The sequence below is a fragment of the Ochotona princeps genome, chromosome X (assembly GCF_030435755.1).
Source record: "Ochotona princeps isolate mOchPri1 chromosome X, mOchPri1.hap1, whole genome shotgun sequence".
In the NCBI taxonomy this organism is placed as follows: domain Eukaryota; kingdom Metazoa; phylum Chordata; class Mammalia; order Lagomorpha; family Ochotonidae; genus Ochotona; species Ochotona princeps.
Window position 1 is genome coordinate 14831183 of NC_080865.1, and position 22484 is coordinate 14853666.

The following is a 22484-nucleotide window of genomic DNA, read 5'->3' on the forward strand; positions in this document are numbered from 1 at the left end:
TCACACCATGTCTTTTGCCTCTTTTGTTTACTCAGGTTCAATAAAAGGGACTGGCTACCCCTAGCGAGTTTTTTCCTTGTAGGTGGTTTTGGACTTGACTTTAAGATGTTTTCAATGTGATTTTAGCATTTACAATGATAAATAAAAGTTATATGCGTTTCAGAGAACTACCAACTCTCTACTTAATTTTGGTGTAGACGTTCTGGATTGTAGTCTGGTTTAGTATTAGTGTATCCTTGAAAGGAAACAATGGGCCTGATTCGCCACCTCCTTTTTTTTCATCCACCAAAATGCCATTTCAGAATGGCTTTTAGAATTAGAAAAGCGAAGGGCAAAAACTTCAGCAAAATGTACCATGTTATTAATAATGGGAGCTGAACTTCACGTTTGATAACTAACTCTGAGTGAGCTGTGTCAGCATCAACTAAAGCCACACATGATTTTCAATGCAAGTAGCACTAATAACTTCACTGTGTTGCAGTTAACAGTCACCTGCTGCGCCACGGGACACCAAATCCTTTTGTGGACTGTGGTTAGTTTAACTTCATGAAGTGTAACTCTGACTTCTTGTCCAATCTTACCATAAAAAGTCATGCCCTTCTTTCATGTTTTTTTTCTCCCCACAATGAAATACCTATTATATTTTACTTTTTTTATTTGTCACCCAACTGTTCTTGACATACAACAAGGAAAAATGATAGTGTAGATCTCATTACTTCTTGTGGAATTGACTTTTTACTTCCTCTTGTGGGAACAGTGTGTCTCGGGGTGTGATCTCAATGTGCTTAGGATGGATTCCGTGTTACTGTGACATTTACACAGGTGCTGCCCCGCTCTAGGGACACTGTGATCACACAACTTCCTGTCGGATTGCCTCCACTTGCAAATGGCCTGTGAGTTCTTTCAGGAAAGTGACTGATGGAAGGGCATGTTTAGTCCACGCAGAGTAACAGCTATTGCTTGCTGAGAGCTTACCAGGTGCTAGGCACTGTTCTAACTGCGGGCATTTCAATGTGTATTCAGTCCTCACAGCCATCCTATGCGGTATCAATATCCTCATTTTAATAGATGGTAAACAGAGGCCCAGAAAAAGAAAATGATTAGCTTCAATCGGATTAAACTAAGATTGCTTAAACTCAAGGCACTAAGGAGCAGCTCATGTCCACAGCCAGTCAGCGGAGCCTCTTGGTGGTGAACCAGGAAGTCAGGGGGAAACCCTGCAATGTGTTGGGTTTAAAAAGTACTTGAGAGAGTTCCTTCCCATCTGCTGGTTTTCGCTAAATGCCTGAAACGACCAAGGGCCAAAGCCAGGAGGACCATCGGCCTCTCCTGTGGGTGGCAGGAACCCAGTCACTTGTTCTACCTCCCCTGCCAAACAGGGTCTGCATTGGCAGGAAGCTGGAGTCAAGGGTCAGGGCCCAGCATTGCAACGGGGGAAGGGGCTATCCCACAGGGGACCTGGGAGACTAGGCTTCGAGCCCGTTACCTGCTGCAGATCCACCAGGTAAGACTTCCTTGAGGGCTTTCTGCCTACAAACAAGCTTGCCATGTTTTCTGAGCTCGAGCAGCTCCTCAAACTGAAGCTGACTGGACTGCCTGTCATTCAGTGACAATCCAATGCCTTCTGACCCCTGGCTCCTGCTTTCTGTACCTTCTTTCAACGCCTTGCGTAAGGAGTGGGAATCCTGTAATATTTTCTGAGCTTTGCCCGATGCTTCAAAGGCTCCACAATACAGGTGACACACTGCCCTATTTGTTTTTGCTAGGTGGTCCCTTGGCAGAGGCTTTTGAATTTTGTGTTCGCTTACACACCCAAGACACACAACAGCTGCGAGGTATAGGCAGCCAGCAGGTAGATTTCACTAGTACTTCGATTTGCTACAGCTAGTCTGTGGCCTCAGAAACTAGATTTTAGAATCCAGTCACGCAAGGAACATGTAACTAAAGTGCCTTGAGCACTTCCTACATCTCAATAACAGTCCCGGACTTCAGGAGAGGAAGTCGAACTGGGGATTCGCTTTTGAGGGACAGGGGTTAAGGGTTTTAGGCTGCGGTAGCCTCATTACACTTTAAATACTCACTGGTCGTCTCCTCCGTGGCGCCGGGCTGACGTGACCCGGAAATCAGGGCGCCCCGCCCCCGGAGCGTGTGACGCAACACGCCACGACGTTGCCACTCCTTTGAGAGGGCGGTGTCTGGGCGGAACTGCGCCTGCGCATCAGACGTTTCCCAGGCTCTCGCGCCTGCGCGCTTGTCGTCCACCACGCCTCTGAGCCTAAAGGGGCCATGGTGTTGTCGGAGTTGGCTGCCCGCTTGAACTGTACAGAGTACAAGAACTGGGTGAAGGCTGGTCACTGCTTGCTGCTTTTGCGCAGCTGCCTGCAGGGCTTCGTCGGCCAGGAAGTGCTCTCCTTCCACCGCAGCCTGCTCGCCGCAACTCCTAGCCTGGGCCCCCGCGCCACCTGTCGCGGCGGCTCGCGTTGCAGCCCGCGCGCCCGCCAGGTGAGCTCCTGGCCCGGGTCACTGGGCACTACTCTCCACCCCAGCCCCATCCCCGTCCTGTTCCTTCCGCGGGCCGGGATCCAGATGCCACCTCTTCTCACCGCCGCCCCCTGTAGTTTCAGCCTCAGTGTGAGGTGTGCGCAGAGTGGAAACGGCAGATTTTGAAACATCACGTCAACCGGAATGGAGACGTGCACTGGGGAAACTGCCGACCAGGCCTCTGGCCTGTCGACGCCTGGGAGGTGGCCAAGGTAAGCACTTGCTGCTGAGGCAGAAGAAGGACTCATCTGGCGCCTGAGCCCGGTAAACAGATGCTAAGGCAGAGATTGGTTGGTGGGTGGGTGGGCGTGTGTTCTGGGCGCTGCGTCGCTGTTGCAGTAGGTGCAACGAAGCTTAGTTTTCTGCTACCTGTTTGCTTCCTGAAGGCATTCGAGTTTGTGGCTCCTGCTTAGAAAGCTATAGCAAACACTTCAGCCAGAAATGCTGGGGCAAGAGCCTCAGGTGTAGAGGAGGATACTTTGTAAGGTGCACTGAGTGGCTAGCTGATTTTAGCTATAGGTGTCATGACTCTGACAGAGGAAGGTGAGCGAAGTTACCAGTGAAATAGAAAGGATCTGAAAGTGCCTAGGTAGGGAATAAGTTGAGAGCCGGGGATGGGCTGTAAAGAGACTTAGTCTTTATGTTAATTTTAAAAATTAGTTAAAAACAGACTGTGGCTTTCTCAGAAAAAAAGGGGGGGGGCTCTTATGCCTGTCTCAGATCTTGCCAATGTGACTCACTAGCTCAGCTATAGGATTTTTTTTTTAAATATTTTCCAGAAGCTGAGAGGGGCAATCAGAAATGGTTTTCTCATGCTGCTGGGCTGTTGGGGGCAGCCTGCCTGCTGCTTTGCCTCAAGCAAAGCTTGGCACCCAGGAAGTGAAGCTCCCGGCCTGAACCCCAGCTCAGCTGCTCCAGCATGTCACCGAGCCAGCCTTTGTTTCCTAATCTCAAAAACACTGGGACTGGGCTGCCTCAGTGGTCCCCATTTTTGTGGCTCTCATGGACCAGGAAGGCCACCAGACCTCCACCCTGTTCTCCATGTTCTTTGGTTTACTCTGTTGCCACCACAAAGTGGTCAGCTTTCACTTTGACCCAGAAGAGACAGAAACAGGGTTCTGTCTAAAACTGTGCCTGCCCCTCACCTGTCTGGAATTCCCTGCAATGCCCGGCCACCTGCTTAGGTCACTCTTGGCCTCGTTTTTTGATGCTGCTCCACCTGCAGACCTCCTCATGCAACCCAGTGTTTCTGCGTTACCTCACCCACCCCATCCGTCCAGTTTCTTGACTCTCTGTTCTAGCATTTTCTGGCCCACTCCATTTCAGGCTGTCTCTTGTGTGCTCGCACTGTAGACCTTTTTCAGCCCAGGACTTCTCAGTGGCTAATATCTTGCTCACCTCTGGCGTGCTTATTTCACCATTCTCCAGCCCCACTCCTTTTCCCTGCTTGTATCTTTTTGAGGTGTCATGGCTGTCTACAGAACCAGCAGCTTACACACTTCTGCCGCCTTTTCTTTGCTCAGCCAACCTCATCTGCACGGTCCGTCAGTAGAGTCGCTCCCTTGCAGTGACATCAGCCCTGTTTCTCTTTGCTCTGAGCTCGCCAGGCCTCACTGCAGCCCTGGTGACACCATCATCCACCTCTGCCCAGGGAAAGACTCTCCCGAGAGAACTGATTGCTTTCACTTTTGTTCTGGAACCCTCCAGGCTCCTGTTCCTGGAGCTGACACTTCCATACCTTTCCTTGCCAAGTTGCCATGCCCAGTCCTCCACCCTCACTCCTGTTAATGTTGCTCACGCTTCCTGGAGTTGACAGACACCCTCCAAACACATACTTCCTCCTCTTGTTTGCCAGGTCTGCCATCCTGCCTCTGTGGGCACTGTAGTCTTTCTTCCTGCTACTAGGGAAGAAGGCAGGGGGTGGGGAAGAGTAGGGGGGCGTTTGGCCTGGCTGTTATGATGCCAGTCAAGGCACCCACATCAACACTCTGGCTCCCAGAGCAGACCGTGGGGAAAGGCAACAATGTTGGCTCCAGTTGGGAGCCATGCCCTGAAGCAACAGATGGGAATTCTGCCTCTCTCAGAGGAATTGCATGGCCAACTTTGTTTAGAGAAGAAAACAAAGGACGAAAGATGCCTTTCATTTTGCCATCGCTGAGCCTTGTGTGTCTCGATCTTTGCCCCTACCATTTGCCCAAGGACTTGTATGGTCAGTTGTCGCCTCCCATCTTATTCCCTTCATCATCAGTTAGCTTTATTTTTTTAAAAACAGGTTTATTTATTTTTATTGCAAAGTCAGATATACAAAGAGGAGGACAGACAGAAAGGAAGATCCTCCGTCCAATGATTCATTCCCCAAGTGGCTGCAATGGCTGGAGCTGAGCCATAAGCAGGGAGCTGGAAGGGAAGTGGAACAGGAATACGAACTGATGCCCATATGGCATTCTGGCGCCTGAAGGGGGAGGATTAGCCAGTTAAGCCATGCCGTTTTTTACATTTAATTTTTTACATTTTATTTTCATCTCATTAAGAGGCAGAGAGACAAATAGAATTCCATCATCCACTGATTCACTACACAAATGCCCACAACAACCAGGGCTAAGCCAGGTAGAATTAAGGAGTCCGGAACTCAATTCAGATCTCTCACATGGTGACAGGGGCCCAAGCATTTGCGCCGTCATCTGCTGCCTGCCCAGGTTCACATTAGGGAGCTGCATCAGAAGCAGGAGAGGATCCTGATGCTGCAGGCACTCTGATTCTGGGATGCAGGCGTCCTCGGTGGCAGCCTAACCTCTGCACCAAACACCTGTCTCAGATGCTTTCTTCTCACTTCCACAGGCTCTGCAGTGTGCTCCACCCTGGCTTCGGCCCCTGCCACTGCACTGCATCCATGAACTTTGCTTCGCCAAACTCACCTTTCTTAGGCAAAGTGCTAGTGAGTGCTCCGTTGGCTGACATGCTCCAGGCTACTGCCTGCTTCCCAGGACCCTCTTCCTCAGCCTTCCTCAGCGCTTTCCTGCCTCCGTCTTCTCTGGTGGTAGTACCCAGGCCTGGGGAGGTTGGTACACCAGAACTTCAAAAAGTTCGTGGGAATGAAATGAAAAGACACGTTAATTTTTGTGCAAAACAATTTGAAGTGATGTGCAGAGTCTAACAAAAATTTGTAAAATTTATACTGTGGGGCCCAGCACGGTAGCCTAGTGGCTAAGGTCCTCACTTTGCATGCACCAGGATCCCATATGGGTACCAGTTCGTGTCCTGGCTGCCCCGCTTCCCATCCAGCTCCCCGCCTATGGCCTGGGAAAGCAGTCGAGGGCGGCCCAAAGATTTGTGACCCTGCAACTATGTTGGAGACCCAAAAGAAGTTCCTGGCTCCTGGCTTTGAATCGGCTCAACTCTAACCATCATGGCCACTTGGGGAGTGAATTAGCAGACAGAAGATCATCTCTCTGTCTCTCCTCCTCTCTGTATAATCTGACTTTTCCAATAAAAAAGAACAAATAAATCTTTATACTGCGAAAAAAACTTTGCATGAATTTCAACTGCAATTTTTGGCACCAGTGTAAACTCTTTTTTTAAGTTTAGTTTCTTTTTTTAAAAAAGATTTGTTTCTTTTCATTGGAAAGGCAGATTTAGAGAGAGAAGGAGAGAAAGAAAAATCTTCCATCTGCTGGTTCACTCCTCAAGTGGTCGCCTTGGCAGAAGCTCAGCTGATCCAAACCCAGGAGCCAGGAGCTTCCTCTGGGTCTCCCACGTGAGTGCAGAGTCCCAAGGCTTTGGTCCATCCTCCACTGCTTTCCCAGGCTACTGGCAGGTGCTGGAAGGAATGTGGAGCAGCTGAAACATGAAACGGTGCCCACATGGGATCCTGGCATTTGGAGGTGGAGGATTAGCCAGTTGAGCCATCCCTCTGGGACCTAGGTTTTTTATTTATTTGTTTGTTTGTTTTAAAGATTTATATATTTGAAAGGCAGAGTTATATAGAGAGAAAGAAAGATAGAAAAAGATCTTCCATATGCTACTTCACTGCCCAAATGGTTGCAACAGCTAGACCAGGCTGAAGCCAGGAGCCTGGAATGCCATCCGGATCTCCCATGTAGTTGGCAGGGGCCCCAGCACTTGGGCTGTCTTTTTCTGCTTTCCCAGGTACTTTAGCAGGGAACTGGATCAGCAACAGAGCCCAGTGTGTTATAGCACCAGCCTCATTCGTTGAACTTTTTGAAGTCCCTTTCTGGTGCCTCCCAGGTTTGACACCCTTCGCCTGCCTGCTGCTGAGGTCTAGGTGCCCAGAGCCAACTTTTTTTTTTTTTAGAATCTTACATAGTTGATTAGGGTACAAAGGGTCAAGGGTTGCAGGAAAGTAGATAAGACCATTGTTTTCACCCTAGTATCATCATTTTCCTCCCTTTATCTGGGGTCAGAGGAGAAACAAAGGGAGAAGCCCCACCCAGCCTCCTACCCATCCCAGGTCGAACACTGCCCAAACTCTTCCTGCCCAGGATGGTAGCAGCAGGGCCGAGCTTAATCCAGTTCCCAAGGTTCCCTCATGGTGTACTTACCCTGAGGGAGGAGATCTCTCAGGCCTGGAGAAAGCCTAGGACTGCCTGAGTCCCCAGCATTGGGTCTGGCCTAGCTGGGGCACCCCCCCCCCCGACAGCCGCCACATTGCAGGGAGCTGCTTTTTCCCCAACCCCACGTCTGAACCAGATCCAACTTTCTAACCGACCGACCCCTTCACCTGGCTGCCTCCCAGGCACTTCATATTAGTTCTGAAGTGGGCATTATCCTCTCTGCCTCCCTTCACCCTCGGCCCATTCCCACCACAACTTCCTAGACTTGGTCTTGTCTCATCCTTGCCCTCTAGTTACCCCCTGCAGAATGTTCCTGCCTGGCCCTCGACTGCAGCTTCCCTTCTGGTACCCTCTGCTGCCCAGTGTACCTGTGCGAGGCGGGGTGTGCCACCTGCATGTGGCGGTTAGGTCATTGCATTCCCTTCCCCAGAATCCTTGGATGCTGCCTAACTCCCTGCTTCTTTCCAGGGCCAGCAAGGGCCAGCATGCCGGGGCCCAGTTTGTCTCCCCTGCTTCATCTTCTACCCGTGGAGGAGTCCACAGAGGGCAGGAGCAGGTGACTGTGCCCCTTGCTTGCCCTGTGCATTAGCCAGCCGGAGCCTGGGAGCACGCAGTATGATTTTCAGAAACTGTTTTTGCAGTCAGGAAGTTGCCAGGCTTTGCCTGTTGGCTTTTAATACTGAAGGAAGAGAAAATGCCAGGCAGGGGTCATCACGGAGATGAAAAACCACGCCTCTTCTGAAAGCCCCCTGGGCACCTCCAACTTGGTACTCTCAGCAACAGCTGATGTAAGCAAAGATCTTTTTCCTTCACTATCATTGGCTTAGTTTGCCTATGGTGAGTTAGCTTCTTTATGAACCTCTGAGCATCCATCAAAAACTTCTTTTTAAAAGTTAAGATTTTAAAACTTATTTGAAATGCAGAAAGGTTACTGCTGGTTTACTCCCCACATCCTTACAACAACCTGGGCTGGGCCAAGACGACAGCAGGAGCCTGGCACACAATCTGGGTTTCCCATGCAAGTGGCAGGGATCCAAGGACGTGAGCCACCATCTGCTGTTGGGCAGGGTGTACATTAGCAGGAAGCTGGATCAGAAGCAGAGTTGTGATACAAACCCATATGGGATGCAGGTGGTCAAAGTGATGCTTTAGCTGCTGTGTCAAGCACCTGCCTCCATAGTAGGTTCAGTCAGAGGATCAGCATGTTAGTGACAGGACCTACACAGGACTTCATAATTTCATGCGACATGCGCCCTGTAAGGAAACACCTATGCATGGACATCAAAACAGTTTTTTTGATCTAAAATAAACTTATCTTTCTATTCTATTTTTTTTCATGAACTTATGAAGTATCCCTGTCACAACAGAGAATTGCTACTGTGCCTTCTGATACAGGCTGTGCACGGAGGCTCAGGTGTATGATTCCCCAACCCCCGCATCAGGATATGCTTGGGGCGCATGAGCTCCTCCCAGCAGCGTTTTCAGATGATCCTGCAGAGTAAAGCATACTGTAGGGGGCACTGGAGTTGCTTACCCACCAAAACGTGTGCGTTGTCAGTGGAGCAAGTCTCTTTATTTCAAATTCTTACTGTGGACAGTTTCTCACATCCCAGTTGTTCGTGGCCGTTGGCAGGACAGAATGTAAGTTTGGCAACATTTCAGGACAGGAATATGCCCAAGCCTTTCCTGTCACACCAGTTTTTGGAACGTGTACCATAAAATTGAACTGAAAGCAAGACGATGCTAGAAGAAGGCCCTTCCGGGACATTTGGAATGTCAAGTCCTGAAGTTCTAAAAAGTTGTGGAGCAATGGAATTGTAAGTTTATTTTGGTACCAACAACAACAAAATATTTGGAAGTCCCTGTATAATTTTTTGTCATCTGCATTTCTCACGAGCTTTTCAATAGACCCCTTGAAGGTCCTACTCACCATAGTAACTTCCAATATTGACACTAGTTTGTTACTCTGTGCCAGGCACTGTGCTGGCACATTTACTTATTCAAGGGACATGAGGACTTACTGAGGAGTAATCTAAGAAGTAAGTAGCCCAAGATCCTTTGCTGGCAGGTGGCCAAACTTGCATTTGAACCCAGGTCTGTCACGCTGCAAAGCCCAGATTGTTAATACCATCACAACTGAACTGTCTCAAGTCATTTAGAAAAGTGTATGAGGTCCCTACATGAACCAACGTAATTTTTACCCCCCGACTCCTCCTTACCCTGGCTCCTGAGTAGGCAATTGGGGTAGTGGGAGCGGCCTCAGGGGTACTCCGTCCGGGGGCGGACCGTGGCCCCCATCCCCTCAGGACAGGTATAGGAGTCTGCACTGCACGCTGTACAGTGAACGGACTGGACTGTGCGGACTGCTCTCTGCGACACGGCAGCGGCTTCTGGGCAGGGAGCGGGCCCAGTTCGGGTCTCTGTCTCTCAGCGGCTACCCCAGCTCCTTCTCGAAGCGCCCCCGCGGGGTCCCAGTAACAGTTCCGCTACTCCCCGGGGCAAGCGGACCCACTCCCTAGGGAGCTACACTGGCTTCTACTCCCCAGGGAAAAGTCCTTCCAGGGAAAGTTCCCTCGAGGGAAGATCAGGGGCAGTAAAGGTTCCCCATTCCTCAGTGAAGTGAGTTTCACAACAAGAAGAAGCCTGGCCTGGAAGCTTCGCTGAGGCTGGAGCTGAGAAGGTAGATTTTGCCTGGGCTAGGGCTTAGGCAGAGCAGCGCTGGTTGCGCGGGGGGTGCTTGCGCGCACAGAGTGCCTCACCTCTGCAGCCTCCTGCTCAGGCTGCCAGCTGCTCAACTTGGGAGCATGGCATCAGTCCTAGCTCCTGGCCTGAGCCGGGCTCAGCTCTGCTGTAGGCATTTGGGGATACAACAGTCTTAAATCTCAGTATTTCTGTCTCTCCTCCTCCCTGCCTTTCAAACTGAATGAAGATAAATTTTAAGAAGCAAACAAAACAAAAACAAAGTGTTCACATTGAAGAACCTAATTGTACTGAAGCTAGTTTTAAATCTTCAGCAACTCAACCCCTGGAATTTCATTAAGGGAAAAGGAAAAGGTACCTTCCACCCATGCTTTCTGCTTCTATCTGGAGAGGCACACGGGAGGCCAGTTAGATTGTATCATAGCTCGTAGCAGAGAGCTAACACGCTGGTTCAGTTACTATCCTTTGTTGGGGCTCAGCCATGACCCTTGAATTTCAGTGTGTGGGATTCTTGCAGTCACCATATGGGGAATAAGCCAGAAGGCTTCTCGCTAAGGCATGGAGTCTGGGGGAGACTCAAGTGTCTGTGTCCTTGTGCCACAGGCCTTCATGCCCCGAGGACTGACAGGCAAGAAAGGACCCGAGGAATGTGACGCAGTTGCGCTTTTAAGCCTCATCAACTCCTGTGATCACTTTGTGGTTGATCGAAAAAGAGTCACAGAGGTAAGAGCTGTCCGATTGAGAGCTGCACCCTGCGTCAGTCGGGTGCCTTCTCTGAGCCCTGCCCTGTGATGCTGAGCCAGCCATGCAGGCACAGGGTGCTGTAGCTGCCCCGGCACAGTGCTTAGCCTATGGCTCGAAGTCAATATCACCACGCAGGCCAGTGGGGCTCTTTCTGCCATGCCGTCCGGGATTCCCGCCGGGCAGGGGCAATCAAGAGACTGACCCTTCGATTGTCCCTAATTAGAGTTTTTTTTTTTTTTATTTTTTTTTTTATTTTTTTTTTCATTTTTTTTTTTTAGATTTATTTTATTTTTATTACAAAGTCAGATATACTGAGAGGAGGAGAGATAGAGAGGAAGTAGAGCTGCCGGGATTAGAACCAGCGGCCATATGGGATCAAGGCAAGGACCTTAGCCACTAGGCCACGCTGCCAAGCCCCCTAATTAGAGTTTCATGACAACTTGTTATCATGCTGATCCCCGCTAGAGCAGGAACCTCCACGTTCTCCTACCCATTCTCCCAAAACCAGCAGCAAAGTCGTTTCCCACATTACAGAAAACAGCAATGCATCATTCTGTGTGTTGTGTGCCGACATTTGCCATCTGCCCTTCGGAGTCATACACTGAACAGTTAGTTGCAAGAGCAAAGCACAAAGAACTAAAGGAAACAGGAAACATGACATCAGATTTCCTCGGGGCGATGTCTGAGTTCTCCAGTAACCAGAGGCTCGTTGAGAAGAGTGTCTAGTGTCCTTGAATTATGTATAATACCTGGAGAAAAGGCACGTGTGTTTGGCCAGCATGACAGCAGGCAAAAAAAAAATATGAGGATCCTTGGTGACATGACACAAATCTGTCACAACAGTTGACCCTTTGGATATCTTTCAGTCGCATAATGTAGAAGAATTTGTGTGAATTACACATTAGTGTGTCACAGGAGAGCCCCGTTTTTCTTAACATATAAAGAGCTGATTCTCTTTTCAATCAGTTTCGTCAGAAAACTCCCTTGATCTGACTCGTTGGCTCTGCAGTCATTTAAAAAAGGTGTTTGCATTATCTGCCTCAGCCAGAAGTAGACCTAGGCCCATTACTCGAGCTCTCTGGCAGGGTGGTTTAAGTTGAAAGCTTTGACGGAATGTGCGATACCCAGCTAGTGATAAGATTTCAAGAGCTGATGTTCCCTGTCAGCATGTTTGTGTTTCCTACCCTCATGAACTGATTTTCCAAGAGGTGGAAGGTTAAACATCCCTTCAGGCCATGCTGGCACTTGCTAGGACCCACAGGTCATGTCAACAACCTCTGCATCGCTTGCTTCTTAGCTCCGGAGATTAGGAAAGCGGAAAAGGCCAAGCTAACCTTGCTCAGTTTTCATTGTTCTCTTACCTGGAGTCCTTCGACTAAAATCCTTGCTGTGGTCATTTTTCTTTGTCCTGCCTGATTTTTTTTTTCCTAGAAAACTTTCCAATTAGTTGTCAAACATCTGAAGCTTTGGCTTCCTTCATTCTCTGCTGTGGAAGCAGAAGATCTCGATCTGTAGCCTTGTGTCTTCTGATTCTTCCTGTAGGTGATTAGGTGTCGTAATGAAATCATGCACTCCTCAGACATGAAAGTATCCTCCCCATGGCTTCAAGACTTTCAGGTGAAGATCCAGAATTTTCTGAGTGAATTCAAGACTATCCCAGAGATTGTGGCGGCAAACTCCAGAATCGAACAGGTAAAGGAAAAAAAAAATCGGTAGCATATAGAATGAAGCAAGACAGCAATGGCAGCTGCAGTCTCGCCTTTAATATTTGAAGCTGAATTTAAAAAAATATATTTATTTTTATTGAAAAGGCAGATCAGATTTACAGAAAGAAGGAAAGACAGAAAGAGAAAGTTCTTCCATTCACTAGTTCACTCCCCAAGTGGCCACAGTGCCTGGAGCTGAGCTGATCCGAAGCGAGGAGTCTGGAGCTTCTTCTGGGTCTCCCATGTGGGTTCAGGGTCCCAAAGCTTTGGGCCATCCTCTACTGCTTTCCCAGGGCACAAGCAGGGAGCTGGATGGGAAGTGGAGCAGTGGGTACATGAACCAGCACCCGTAGGGGATCCTGGTGCATGCAAAGTGAGCATTGATGGAGCCATTGAGCCATCATGCCAGGCTGCTTAAGCTGAATATTAGACTGTAAGCAGAGGAGAGTCACTGTTGTAAAATCCGGAATTATGCTGGGCTGAGAGACTGTGTCGCACTCACTCGTATGTTGTTGAGGTAGCTCCAGTCCACAATGCTTAAGCATAAGGTCTTTGAGTAACTCCATGGAGTGTCTTTACGTTGGCTCATGCGTTTGTGTGATAACCTCACAGCTGTTGCTTTCCGACTGGGCAGTTTACCTCCCCGAGGGAGATCAGCTAGATGGCTGTGAATGTGCCGAGGGAACTTATATGAGCATTAGCCAAGTGAATGAAATTGAAATGGAATTGCTAAAGGAGAAGCTTCAGGAGCTGTACATGCAAGCGGAAGAACCTGACGTGTCACCTCAAGAGGTAAGCATAAAGCCCTGTGACTTCCCTGTGGGGAAAGTGCGGTGCCCAGGCGGGGTTCACACAGGGCCAGCCACTCGATTCCAGGACTGCAGGCGTTTTGGGCATGGAGAAATGTTACCTTCAAACAACTATGTTCACACCATCAGCAAACCTTGGAGGCGTGCCGAGTCAGCGCCACACAGTGGAGTGACCTGCTCCTTTGGGCAGCCACAGGACTCCTGAGAAAAATGCCTGGGGTTTCTCTACTGACCAGAGAGGACTGGCAGCACAGGTGCTGTGGGGCTGAAACTCAGAATCGAGGTGGGGACAAATTGGCAAAGGAAGAAGGGCATCCTTGGCAGGGCAAGCAGCCCTTGCAAAGGCTTCAAACACTAGCTTTGAGCCTAGGCAGTAAGCAGGTGAGCTAACATAGGAGCTCAGCCAGGAGTTCCGCGAAGGCGGTTGAAGCTGTGTTTGAAAAACTTTTCTTGGGGCCCGGCGGCGTGGCCTAGCGGCTAAGGTCCTCGCCTTGAACACGCCAGGATCCCATATGGGCGCCGGTTCTAGTCCCAGCAGCTTCACTTCCCTTCCAGCTCCCTGCCTGTGGCCTGGGAAAGCAGTCGAGGACACCCCAATGCCCAATGCTTTGGGATCCTGCACCCGTGTGGGAGACCTGGAAGAAGTTCCTGGCTCCTGGCTTCGGATTGTTACAGCACTGGCCATTGCGCTCACTTGGAGAGTGAATCATTGGACGGAGGATCTTCCTCTCTGTCTCTCCTCCTCTCTGTATATCTGACTTTGTAATGAAAATAAATAAATCTTAAAAAAAAAAAAAAAAAAGAAAAAGAAAAACTTCTTGGGCATGGCCAAGGTGTTTGAGCATTATTCCCAAAAAGTGGTAGGGAGTCAGCTGACTTTAAAAAAATTATTTATTTTTATTATAAAGGCAAATTTACAGAGAGAGAACAAAAGACAGAAAAACCTTCCATCTGCTGGTTCACTCCCCAAATGGCCACAATAACCAGAGCTGAGCTGAGCCAATGCCAGGAGCCTCTTCTAGGTTTCCCATATGGGTGCAGGGTCCCAAGGCTTTGGGCAAATATCCTCTGCTTTCCCAAGCCATTAGTAGGGAGCTGAATGGGAAGTGGAGCAGCGGGGACTAGAACCAGCAGCCATATGGGATGCCAAGCACTTGCAGGTGGAGAATTAGCCAGTTGAGCCATTGTGCCAACCCCAGCAGGTATTTTTTTTTTTAAGTCAGAGTGAGAATAAGAGAGTTGGCTTTTGGAAAGTGAACTCAAACTTAGCTGGATGTTGCACAAACCACAGGGGAGCTAGTGAGGGTGGCAGAAAGGGGACAGAAACTAGAGGTTATGAGGCAGAGGCCCGAGTCTGGCACGTTAGCTTGGGCAGAGCTGCTGGATCTTACTGGTTAAGTAACTGACTTGGGGATGGCATGGAGGTGGAAACAGGTGTATGGGGGAAAGATGTTAAAGGATCATCAGGGTGTCTAGCTTAAGGTCTGAAGGCTAGTGCTGGTCTCAGATCTGGATAGGAGTTCGGGAGCAAGCTATGGAAGAAACTAACGTTAGCAGAATTGTATTCTAGTAAGGCTGAGAAACATTCCAACAGAGGCTAGTGTGGAATGCCAGCTCACAGGAGATGGGGACAAATCACTTCACCTCCCTAGTCCTTCTGGTCTGAGGAAGGCAGTTGTGGTTAGCATGTGAAACGTAGTGGGGGTGTTTATTTACTGCAAAGTGAGGCATTCATTCATTAAGTCTGCCCAGCACTGCTAAACATGCCTAAATTAGCCATTCTGACATTGATGCAGGTGCTTTCTTCAGCTGGCTGAGCTCTTTTTGCAACAGGACCGGATCCCACTGGTGTCTCTTGGCCCATCCTGGCACATCAAAAATATCTAAAATGATTGATTAGAATTATAGATTTTCCTTTTGACAAAAAAAAGTTTATTCTATTGAGTTGAAAGAATGAAAGAAAGTGAAAAAGAGGTCTTGCACGCACTGCTTCAATCCCCACATGACAGCAACACCAGGGCTGGACAAGGCTGTGAAGCCAGGAGCCCAGAAGTCCATCTGTCTCCCAGGTGAGTGGCAGGGGCACAAGCACTTGGGTCATCTAGCAGGGAGCCGGATCGGAAGTGGAGGAGCCAGTACCGGAAGCAGTGCCCATATGGGGATGTGAGAGTTGCAAGCAGGGCTTAATGTGCTACACCAAGCAGCAGTTCCAAATCTTCTCTCTCTTTTTTTTAAGATTTATTTATTTTTATTGCAAAGTCAGATATACAGAGAGGAGGAGACAGAGAGGAAGATCTTCCATCTGTTGATTCATTCCCCAAGCAGCCATAAAGGCTGGAACTGCACCGATCTCAAGCCAGGAGCCAGAGCCTCTTCTGGGTCTCCCATGTGGGTGCAGGGTCCCAAGGATTTAGGCCTTCCTTGACTGCTTTCCCAGGCCACAAGCAGGGAGTTGGATAGGAAGCAGGGCTGCTGGGATTAGAACCGGCGCCCATATGGGATCCCGGCACGTTCAAGGCGAGGACTAGAGCCGCTAGGCCATGGCGCCGGGCCCATCTTCTCTTTTCTGAACCCAAGGGTTTCCTCTGGCTTTCTTCTCAAATGCTATCAAACCAGCCACATTTTCTTGCTACTGATGCTTTAAAAAACAGGATATTGTAAGTGAAGCAAATGGAGGAGCAGGTGCTTTGTCCCTGAGCCATCAGCAGTTTCGGCTTCTCTCTTGAGGGAGCCACTGTCCTTTCCCTGTCTATGTGTGACAAAGAGCAGAGGATGTGAGTAGCGACACACTCAAGCTGGGAGTCCTTGGCCCTTGAGCTCTGGAAGGGCACTTGGCCTTCAACGTCTGCCTTGCTTGCCCAGGACTGGGGCCCAGGAGCCCGCACTGGGCTGTGAGGACTGGTGCGGTGGTTTGCCACAGGCCATCCCACTGCTGCAGACATGGTGTAACAGAACTGGCCAGGGCAAATTCGTACCCTCCTGTTTTGTAACGCTATAGAAGGGCTCCATGAAAGCCGACCACGTGCAAGTGGCTATGACTGCAAGGCATTTTCCACCTCACTGCCAGAGGGGAGCGGTGGCTGCTCATGGCCCCACTGGATGGCAGTGTGTCCCTGGGAACCCACGTGTCTCAAAATTCAGGTGCCTCCCAAGTGTCCATCACATAATCTTCGCACCCCTCAGTGCTCTATTAGAACCCGGGAGTTTATAACTCCACCAAAGAACACTGAGCACAATACAAGGCTGAAACAAAATTGTTACTGATTTCTCTTCCTTCCTTCTTTCCTTCCTTCCTTTTATTTTTATTGGAATGGCAGATTTACAGAGAGAGGGAGAGACAAAGATCTTCCGTCCTCTCGTTCACTCCCCAAATGGCCACAATGGCCAGAGCTCAGCCAATCCGAAACCAGGAGCCAGGAGCTTCCTTTGGGTCTCCCATGCGGGTACAGGGTCCCAAGGCTTTGGGCTGTCCTCCACTACTTTCCCAGGCTACAAGCAGGGAGCTGGATGGGGAGTGGAGCAGCTGGGACATGAACCAGTGCCCCTATGAGGTTCTGGCACTTGAAGGGGAGAGGATTGGCCAATCAAGGCATTGTCCTAGGTCCTGTTACTGATTTCTTTCTTTTTAAAAAGATTTATTTATTTTTATTGGAAAGGTGGATTTTCATAGAGGACAGAGAAAAGATCCTCCACTTGCTGGTTCAGTCCCCAGTGGGTACAGTGGCCAGAGCTGAGCTGATCTGAAGTCAGGAACCAGGATCCTCCTCTGGGTCTCCCATGTGGGTGCAGAGTTCCAAGGTCCTGGGCCATCCTCAACTGCATTCCCCAGCCACAAGCAGGGAGCTAGATGAGAAGTGGAGTGGCTAGGACATGAACTGGTGCCCATGTAGTATCCCGGCATATGCAAAGTGAGGACTTAACCACTAGGTAACAGCACTGGGCTTGTTACTGATTTCTTTTTTTTTTTTCACAGTCTTTTTATTATTATTTTTAATTCATTAATTATATTGTAGTTACTGATTTCTTAAACCCTGTCTAGGGAACCATTTCACAGAGCTCTTTGGGGATGCTCAGGGGGAAGCTAGTGACAGAATGTACTCAGGGCCATCAGGGAAAAGATGGGAAATGGCAGTACATTTCTTATGTTCCAGAAATATCTGTTCAAGACCTACCATGTACCAGGCACTGTTCTAGAAGCTGTGTATGCATTGTTGAACAGAACTGACAGGGATCTCTGTGGAGGGATACAGGCAATGAATAGTTAAGCCTAATAAGTAAATGGTGTGGACAGAACCAGGAGGAGGAACACACACAGAGTAGGGGACTTGGAGTGGCCAAATGGGATGCAGATGTCAGGTCACAACATGGTGCTATCATGAAGAGGGGAAAATCAGCAAAGACCTTGAAGGCGGCGAGGACTGGCCATGCGTGCATATCTGCAGGGGGAAGCGCTCGGTGAGCGTCATGGCTGGGGTGGGAAGGAGGAACGAAATAGGGGACTGAAAGTCAGAGGTGTGTGGGAGACAGCAGATGACACTGGGCTTGCGGGCCATTGGAAGGATGCAGGCACTTCCTCCAGAGTAGGGAGCCTGGCAGAGTTCCAAGCATGGAGGGCCCAAAGGAGCTGCAGGTGGGTCTGTGTGGAGGGTGCCCATGACTGGTCAGGGCAGCAGAGGAAGGGAAAGGGTGGGCAGGACGCTCCTGTGGTCCTCCAGGTGAGATGATGGTGACTTTGCCCCGGGTGCAAGAGCAGAGGTGGTGAGGAGGCAGGTGGGCGTAGCATGTGAAAGGAAAAGGGGGTCAAAGTCAAGGCGAGGAGTTGGGGCTTCAGTAACTATGCAATAGACTGGCACATCGTAGAGTTACTGAATAAATTAAACATTTGGTAAATGGATGCAGGAAGGAAAGAAGGTACCAGATGCAATGATTGTTTCTACTCCTCATGGATGGTGTTGGTGTCATCATCCATGATTCACAGTTGTAACCTCAGACAGGTCAGATCATCTTGCCCAAAGTCACACAGCTAGCTCGGTGACAAGGGCAGGCTGCAATGTCTAAGCCTGCATGACTGTATGCTGTAATTTTCCTGGGTGCATTTTCCAATGTTCCATCTCCACCACCTCCTTTCCCTCCACATGAAAATGTGCATACGCCTTCCCTGTTGTGGATAATTTAAGCCTCTTTTTGACTCTGCCTCCCCTGTAAGCTAAGATCATCTCCCGAACCAGGAGCACCTCTTAAGCACATTTCAAGAGCAAATGCATTTATTGCTTCCCACAAAGGAGAAGCCTCAAGTTCCAGGCAACGTCAATTATGAGGCACTCCTGTTGGAGCCGGTGAGAGAGGGAGAGGCACACATAATTCAGAATGGAAGTGAAAGCCAGGGCAGGCAGCACGTGGAGAGCAGGGGTTTCTACAGAAAACCTTGAGTGAAGGAGAAAACGCTAAAAGCGTGAGGCCCTGTGGGGAGGGTCTGAATGGCCTTAGCTGGGCTCCACGTCCGTTCCCTCCCCGACAGCCATCACTCAGCATCCGACAGGTGCATTCACTTCTGTCACAGTCACCCAGGGACTTGCTGAAGACCTCCCCTCCTCCTCTAACGCTGTGGCCAATTGTGAACACTGCTGCTGCTGTGTCACAACTGCTCTGCTAGTGTAGCAAACACCTCATGTCATTGCATTCAGGCGATTGTGACTTCGCGTGGAGTTGCAGCTTCCCCAAATGCAGTGCTTCTCATCTCTGTAAAGCACAGTACCAAAGAGAGCATTCTGGGATAAGCACAATGAAAACATGCCCCTAGTTCCGTTTTGTGAGTACTTCGGGTGGGTTACACATTGATGAATATGTTGCTGGTAGGAGTTGAAATTGATTACCACCTCTGCAGATGGTAGTTGTGGCAAAATCTGTTAAGGTTAAAGCAAGATGCATGCTGCTGCCCTCAGGCTGGGGCAGCCCTCGTTGTTTCGCCCATGTTGTTCTGCCTTGCAAATGAATAAACTTTACAACAAACTTGAGAGAAAACCTGAGCCAAATGAAAAATACATTTCACTTCAGAACAGGGGCCTGCAAATCAGCTTCTTGCTAAGGCAAACTTACACACACCCCAGGTTAGTTATTGCAACATGATTTATCTGGACACAAGTATCAAACTGTGGGAAAATATGAAACATCCAAAATTGCAATGGTGTTCAGCTGTGAGCAGAAGCTAACGAGATTGCTCTGTAATGTCATACAGGAGAGATGAGTTCCGAATCCTTGTGTCATGTAATGTTCTTTGTGTTTTTAAGGATGCATATCTACACACATGCTGACGTGAATACATAGAACATAGAGTTCTCAAGGAGTCACGAAGGGTCACCTGTAGGGGGAGGAACTTTTAACTAGGGACAGGCTTTGGAAGAGAACTGACTTTTTGCTTGTTCCCTTTCCCTGATTTTGAATTTGCTGGTGAATACACAGGGTTACCAGTTAGTTACCTGAACAAGATGTGTATGTACATATGTTTGATGGCGAAGTACAGGTCCTAAGTTTAGAATGAAGGAGTTTCATCTTACTTCTGCATCCATACCAGTGTGTAGACAATGAAGTCTTTGCACACTAATGCAAGACATTTTCAGCAATGACATTGGAGAGGACAAGCAAACACCTAGGTCAGGTTTTTGAACGGAGGGGGTGCTTTGTTGTGCAGTTGCTTGCATCTGTTTCAAACCTTAGCCTGTCAGGTGCGTGTAGCCACCATCTCCCTCTCGTGGGTGCTTGTGCAGGAGCCAGGCTGGAAGCTCGGGAAGTTGTCATTTGAACCACCAGGGTCTGCCGGAGCGTCAACTCAGCCGGCCACTGCTTGCTTTACTCTGGCAGATCTCGGATCGACTGGCAGCAATGGAGGAATTTCTGAGAAACAATGAGGATCTTAGAAATGGTCTCACGGAAGACATGCAGAAGCTAGACAGCCTCCACCTACAGCACCAAAAACCAGAGGCAGAGGAGCCTGGGGAGGAACCGCCTGCAAATGCAGCCGAAGGTGCGTGGACTAAGGACACAGTCCCGAGCCCCTTCCCTTTGACTGCGTTCTTTCATGTGAGGCCGCAGTGAATAGGCAGCCGCCTGATCTGAAGCGGCCCCACCTCCTTCTGAAACAGAGAGAGAGGTTGTGAAGGCTTTGGGCTTGTTTTCTTAATTCTGGGTTCCCACAGCCATGCAAATCAACTCACCGGCAACTCCCTGGCAGCTCTGGTTAACCAGCAATGCCCAGAGTCCCTGGCCAAAGGCTTAATCGCCCTGATCCCATGACCAACACCCCCTCGGGCACTGGAACACTACCAGGGATGGCCACAGCTCTCACCGGGGCTGAGTTCCCACAGGAAAGCTTGTTAAAGTGCCTGTCTCCATAGACAACCTCTCTTCCCCAGAAATGAAGAAAATGAAAATGTCCTCTTTCATTTCAGGTTGCCCTCCAGCAAAAATCAGGCGCGTTCCGTGAGAATCGGCGTGGCTTCTGTCTCCGAGTCCGGGACCCGAACACAAAGGAACTCCTGGGATTTTTCTTCCCCATGGACTTTCCTTTGATTCTTTGAGAAAAGTTTTTTTTTTTTCTTCACTATGTATATCCAGAAACTTGGGGTTATATAATCTATACCACTCAAAAATAAGACATACTCTTGTGCCAATACTTGTTACCATCCAGGGATCTTGGGCTACTTAAAAGCTGCCTTTCTTTTCTGGTCCCAAACTCCAGCTGCTTAAGCTAGTATAGGCTAAATTTGGTCAGGCCTGCACCATCCCAAGCAGACATAGCCTGCCACCACTGCTGCCCGAAGTCTTCCTCATGGCGGATGCTGGCGGGTGTGCTGCGCTAGCCATGAAAAAAAGTCCTCCCTGGATTTGTGCAGGACGGTAAGAAGGAAAGTAGTCTGAGGGGTCAATACCAAACTCTTTCCATTTAATGTGAAACTGTTACTACGAGGTTTGAGTAGCCTGAGGCAGCAGGACTTGAGAGGCGGGGGGTGGGGGGTGGCGGGGGTAGCCTGGGCCATTATATCAGGACTGGAGAACAGTAACTTGCCTGGCCAGTAAGGGGAGGGCCAAGTGGCATGTTGGGGGCGCAGTTCCGCACCTGGCAGCTTGTGGATGAGGTGCTTATACCAAGTGAGCTGTGGCCATCACTGGGCTTTACGTGTGGAGCACAGGGCCTGGGGCTCACACACACCCAGAGAGGCGGGACACCTGCTGGCTCAGGGTGTGCCTAGGCCAGGCTGTTAGTTGTGTTCCTGAACCTGGGGCCTCATTAGGAAACATAAGAATCCATTTGCATAATTCTTATGGAGCTTCAGCAGACCTTTTATTTCTTTTTTTTTTTTTTTTTTAAGATTTGTTTTATTTTTTACTGAAAAGTCAGATATACAGGGAGGAGGAGAGACAGAGAGGAAGATCTTCTGTCTGTTGACTCACTCCCCAAGTGGCCGCAACAGCCAGAACTGAGCCAGTCCAAAACCAGGAGCTTCTTCCAGATCTCCCATGCAGGTACACAGGGTCCCAAGGCTTTGGGCCGTCCTTGACTGCTGTCCCAGGACTCAAGCAGGGAGCTGGATGGGAAGCGGGGCAGCCGGGATTAGAACCGGTGCCCATATGGGATCCCAGCACGTTCCAGGAGAGGACTTTAGCTGCTAGGGTACTGCACTGGGCCCCCTCCTTTTCTTTCAATGAAGGTATTCACATTTCCTCTGTCCCTTTTACCTTCCTCCCCCAAAAGAAACCCCATCCACTCCTGACTCTTTCCTGTTTGTTTCCTGAACTGTGCAGCCGCTGTGGGGGGCTGTGAGGTTGGCCTCACTGTTCCCTTCCCCTACAGCTGCTGGTTTCCAAGGCCAGAGGAATGTCATTGCTCCCTGTCACCTCTGGACCTTTAGGGACCAAAATCCCACGTTTCCCATCGCCTGGAGGAAGTGCTCCCTCCCATGCCCAGGAGCCAGGTGGGTGTGCTCCTTTGCCAGCTCAGCTGCCCACTAATGACAGAATATCTACTGGGCAGGCGGATGGCCGTCTATAGCTCTACGCTAAAATGCACATAGGTAGACAGATCCTGGTCCTTGGGACAGCTGCATCCCGTGCCAGAGCGCCTGTGCTCGGGTCCTAGTACCGCTGTCTGTCCCTGCCACCCAGGCTCCAGGCTCCTGGCTTTGACCTGGCTCAGCCCTAAACCATTGCAGGCACCTGGGGAGTGAATAAAGGTCTCTCTTTGTTTCTCTGTCTTTTTTTTCTCTACCTTTCAAATAAATAATTTTTTTAAAAAAGGATACTTTTGCTGTAACTGAAAAATCCAAAGGAATGCAAATGTGATGGTAATATCCTGTTATCATTTAGTCTTTAGTCATTTTCTTTTTTTTTCTTTTAAGGTTTGTTTCCTTGAAAGGCAG

At 49.4% G+C, this 22484-nt stretch overlaps 1 protein-coding gene across 2 annotated transcripts; it reads left to right on the forward strand.

The window, feature by feature from the left end:
* The first annotated feature begins 2262 nt into the window (after positions 1 to 2262).
* On the forward strand, positions 2263 to 20722 carry CXHXorf38 (chromosome X CXorf38 homolog). 2 transcript variants are annotated; one of them, XM_058659014.1, is made up of 7 exons: positions 2263 to 2502; positions 2619 to 2753; positions 10416 to 10535; positions 12099 to 12248; positions 12875 to 13054; positions 19930 to 20092; positions 20517 to 20722. In XM_058659014.1, exons 1-7 carry the CDS (start codon positions 2287 to 2289, stop codon positions 20549 to 20551), a joined length of 999 nt encoding a protein of 332 aa, XP_058514997.1. In that variant the 5' UTR covers positions 2263 to 2286; the 3' UTR covers positions 20552 to 20722. The 2 variants fall into 2 exon arrangements, with proteins under 2 accessions (XP_058514997.1, XP_058514998.1); XM_058659015.1 differs by lacking the exon at positions 10416 to 10535.
* The last annotated feature ends 1762 nt before the right edge of the window (positions 20723 to 22484 follow it).

Excerpts from the sequence above, each read along its gene's own strand:
- CXHXorf38 (XM_058659014.1), top strand. The coding sequence starts at position 2,287 with ATGGTGTTGTCGGAGTTGGCTGCCCGCTTGAACTGTACAGAGTACAAG. Across the intron at positions 2,503-2,618 it reads GCAGCCCGCGCGCCCGCCAG|TTTCAGCCTCAGTGTGAGGT; the intron begins GTGAGCTCCTGG and ends CGCCCCCTGTAG. Across the intron at positions 20,093-20,516 it reads GCCTGCAAATGCAGCCGAAG|GTTGCCCTCCAGCAAAAATC; the intron begins GTGCGTGGACTA and ends CTTTCATTTCAG.